General features: G+C 38.1%; 2 protein-coding genes across 2 annotated transcripts in view; one reads left to right on the forward strand and one right to left on the reverse strand.

Annotated features, from left to right (window-relative positions):
• Positions 1–628, reverse strand: part of ndufa8 (NADH:ubiquinone oxidoreductase subunit A8) — a gene marked incomplete in the record, with an annotated part of 4,718 nt that extends 4,090 nt beyond the window's left edge. Inside the window, 1 exon segment of the mRNA XM_014003849.1 lies at positions 476–628. Coding sequence (XP_013859303.1) covers positions 476–526 — 51 coding nt within the window.
• Positions 629–711: 83 nt separating this feature from the next.
• The window catches only part of morn5 (MORN repeat containing 5), a 10,606-nt gene continuing 9,574 nt past the window's right edge, over positions 712–1,743 (forward strand). The window contains exons 1-2 of the mRNA XM_014003848.1: positions 712–990; positions 1,089–1,233. Coding sequence (XP_013859302.1) covers positions 944–990; positions 1,089–1,233 — 192 coding nt within the window. The 5' untranslated portion in view covers positions 712–943. The remainder of the gene's footprint in view (positions 991–1,088; positions 1,234–1,743) is intronic.

Genomic DNA, 1,743 nt, shown 5'->3' on the forward strand with positions numbered 1-1,743 from the left:
AGATAGATAGATAGATAGATAGATAGATAGATAGATAGATAGATAGATAGATAGATAGATAGATAGATGATATGCTGCTAACAACAATAAAATGACCTTCAAGGACAAGGTCTTCGTACCATCTAACGACCGTCTGAGAATATAAACTTTCCTGTTTAATGTCTGATGGTGGCTGAAGTTTTTAAGTTTTTCGACTCTCTTTTTGGGATTATCATGTGAAAGGAAAGGGCAAAAATACTACAACCCKTACAAACGTTTCTACAGGGCACAGTAGCCTGACGCCGATAAATATTCAACAAACGTGCTTGAATATTTAACTCATCCCCGTGCAATTACAAGTGGCTACTTTATTTATCTAAAAATGTWTGGTCTTTAAACACTCAGGCACTTTCTTGCAGGTAGCGACGTTAGCAGCTAAGCTGTTAGCATGCTAGTTAGCTATTCGTCGGCTAACTAAACAAAGACAGATACTCACCTCATCCACCTTCAGCTCCTCCAGAGTGGGAATTTCCAGCGTATGTGGCATGGCTTTGTGCTTCTAGGCTAAAGCAAGCGAAGAAAAATCAAGTAGAGAAGGCGAAAAACATTCAAGGTCCTCCTCGTCTGGCTCTGGGACGAGTTGGGCCGCAGAGAAGGTCAGTTTCTGTTTGGGCGCGTTCTGATGACGACATCGTTTGCTTTTTGGGRAAAAAAATTAAAGTTGGGGGAAAGTATTAGGCGATTTGTTTTGTCAAAAATACTTTTAAGTCAAAACGAAACATATTTGACGAACAAAACAGCTTTTTTACTTTGTTTTTAATAACTTCGTCTAATTTTCCCCTCTGTTGTCGGGTTGCCATGTTAACAGACAGTGAAGCTGAAGCTTCTTTTGCACCATCTTTCGTTTATTTATTTTTTTTTAAGATAAAAAACGGTGGAGGGACTTCAATAGTTTATTTTACAAATGGATTTCACTGGAAGCAGCTACAAAGGCTGTTTCAAAAATGGCAGGTAAAACTTTTAGAGATATACTATAAAGAGGTTTTACTCATCCAAATTGTTAATAGCATTTCAGTTCACAAAGCTGTGTGCATCCCTTTTCCCGTCAGGATGGATGGAGGAGAGTACACGTTTGCCACTGGCACTAAGTATGTGGGAGAAATGAAGGATGGGATGTTTCATGGCAAAGGAGTGTTGTTCTTCCCAAATGGAAGTAAATATGAAGCCTGGTGGGAAAATGGCATAGCTAAACAGGTGAGTAGTGTGTGTGTGTGTGTGTGTNTGTTTCACATTGGTTCTAGTTAAAATGACATCTGTTCCCTTTTAGCAATCACTCACCGTTAATCGTCGGGATAATTATGTCCCTCCCACCTTTGTCCTTGTCTGCTCTGATATGATCAGTCCACTTTTAATCACCATTACAACTCTGCTTCATTTTAAATGATAGCAGTTCTGCACTGTGACAAACCTTGGCTCAGGCTAACCCTGCACCTGCATTCTGTGCCAGTTCGCAAAACAAAACACACACGATTCAGACCGTATCAGACCGTATCAGACCAACAAACACATAAACGTTAACTCTGAAAGTCCTTGAGAATCTAAGTTTATCAGCATATCATGTATTATTTTACTTAATTTTTTACTCATCTTTTGAAATATGGTATAGCTATTTTCCTTTAATTGTATGTTTGTGTGGGAAAAATCAGATTTTTATATATATTTTTGTATTCTTTTTGATCCTTTTAAAATTAGTCAATATCATGC

Source organism: Austrofundulus limnaeus, unplaced genomic scaffold (genome assembly GCF_001266775.1).
Source record: "Austrofundulus limnaeus strain Quisiro unplaced genomic scaffold, Austrofundulus_limnaeus-1.0 Scaffold20, whole genome shotgun sequence".
Classification (NCBI taxonomy): Eukaryota; Metazoa; Chordata; class Actinopteri; order Cyprinodontiformes; family Rivulidae; genus Austrofundulus; species Austrofundulus limnaeus.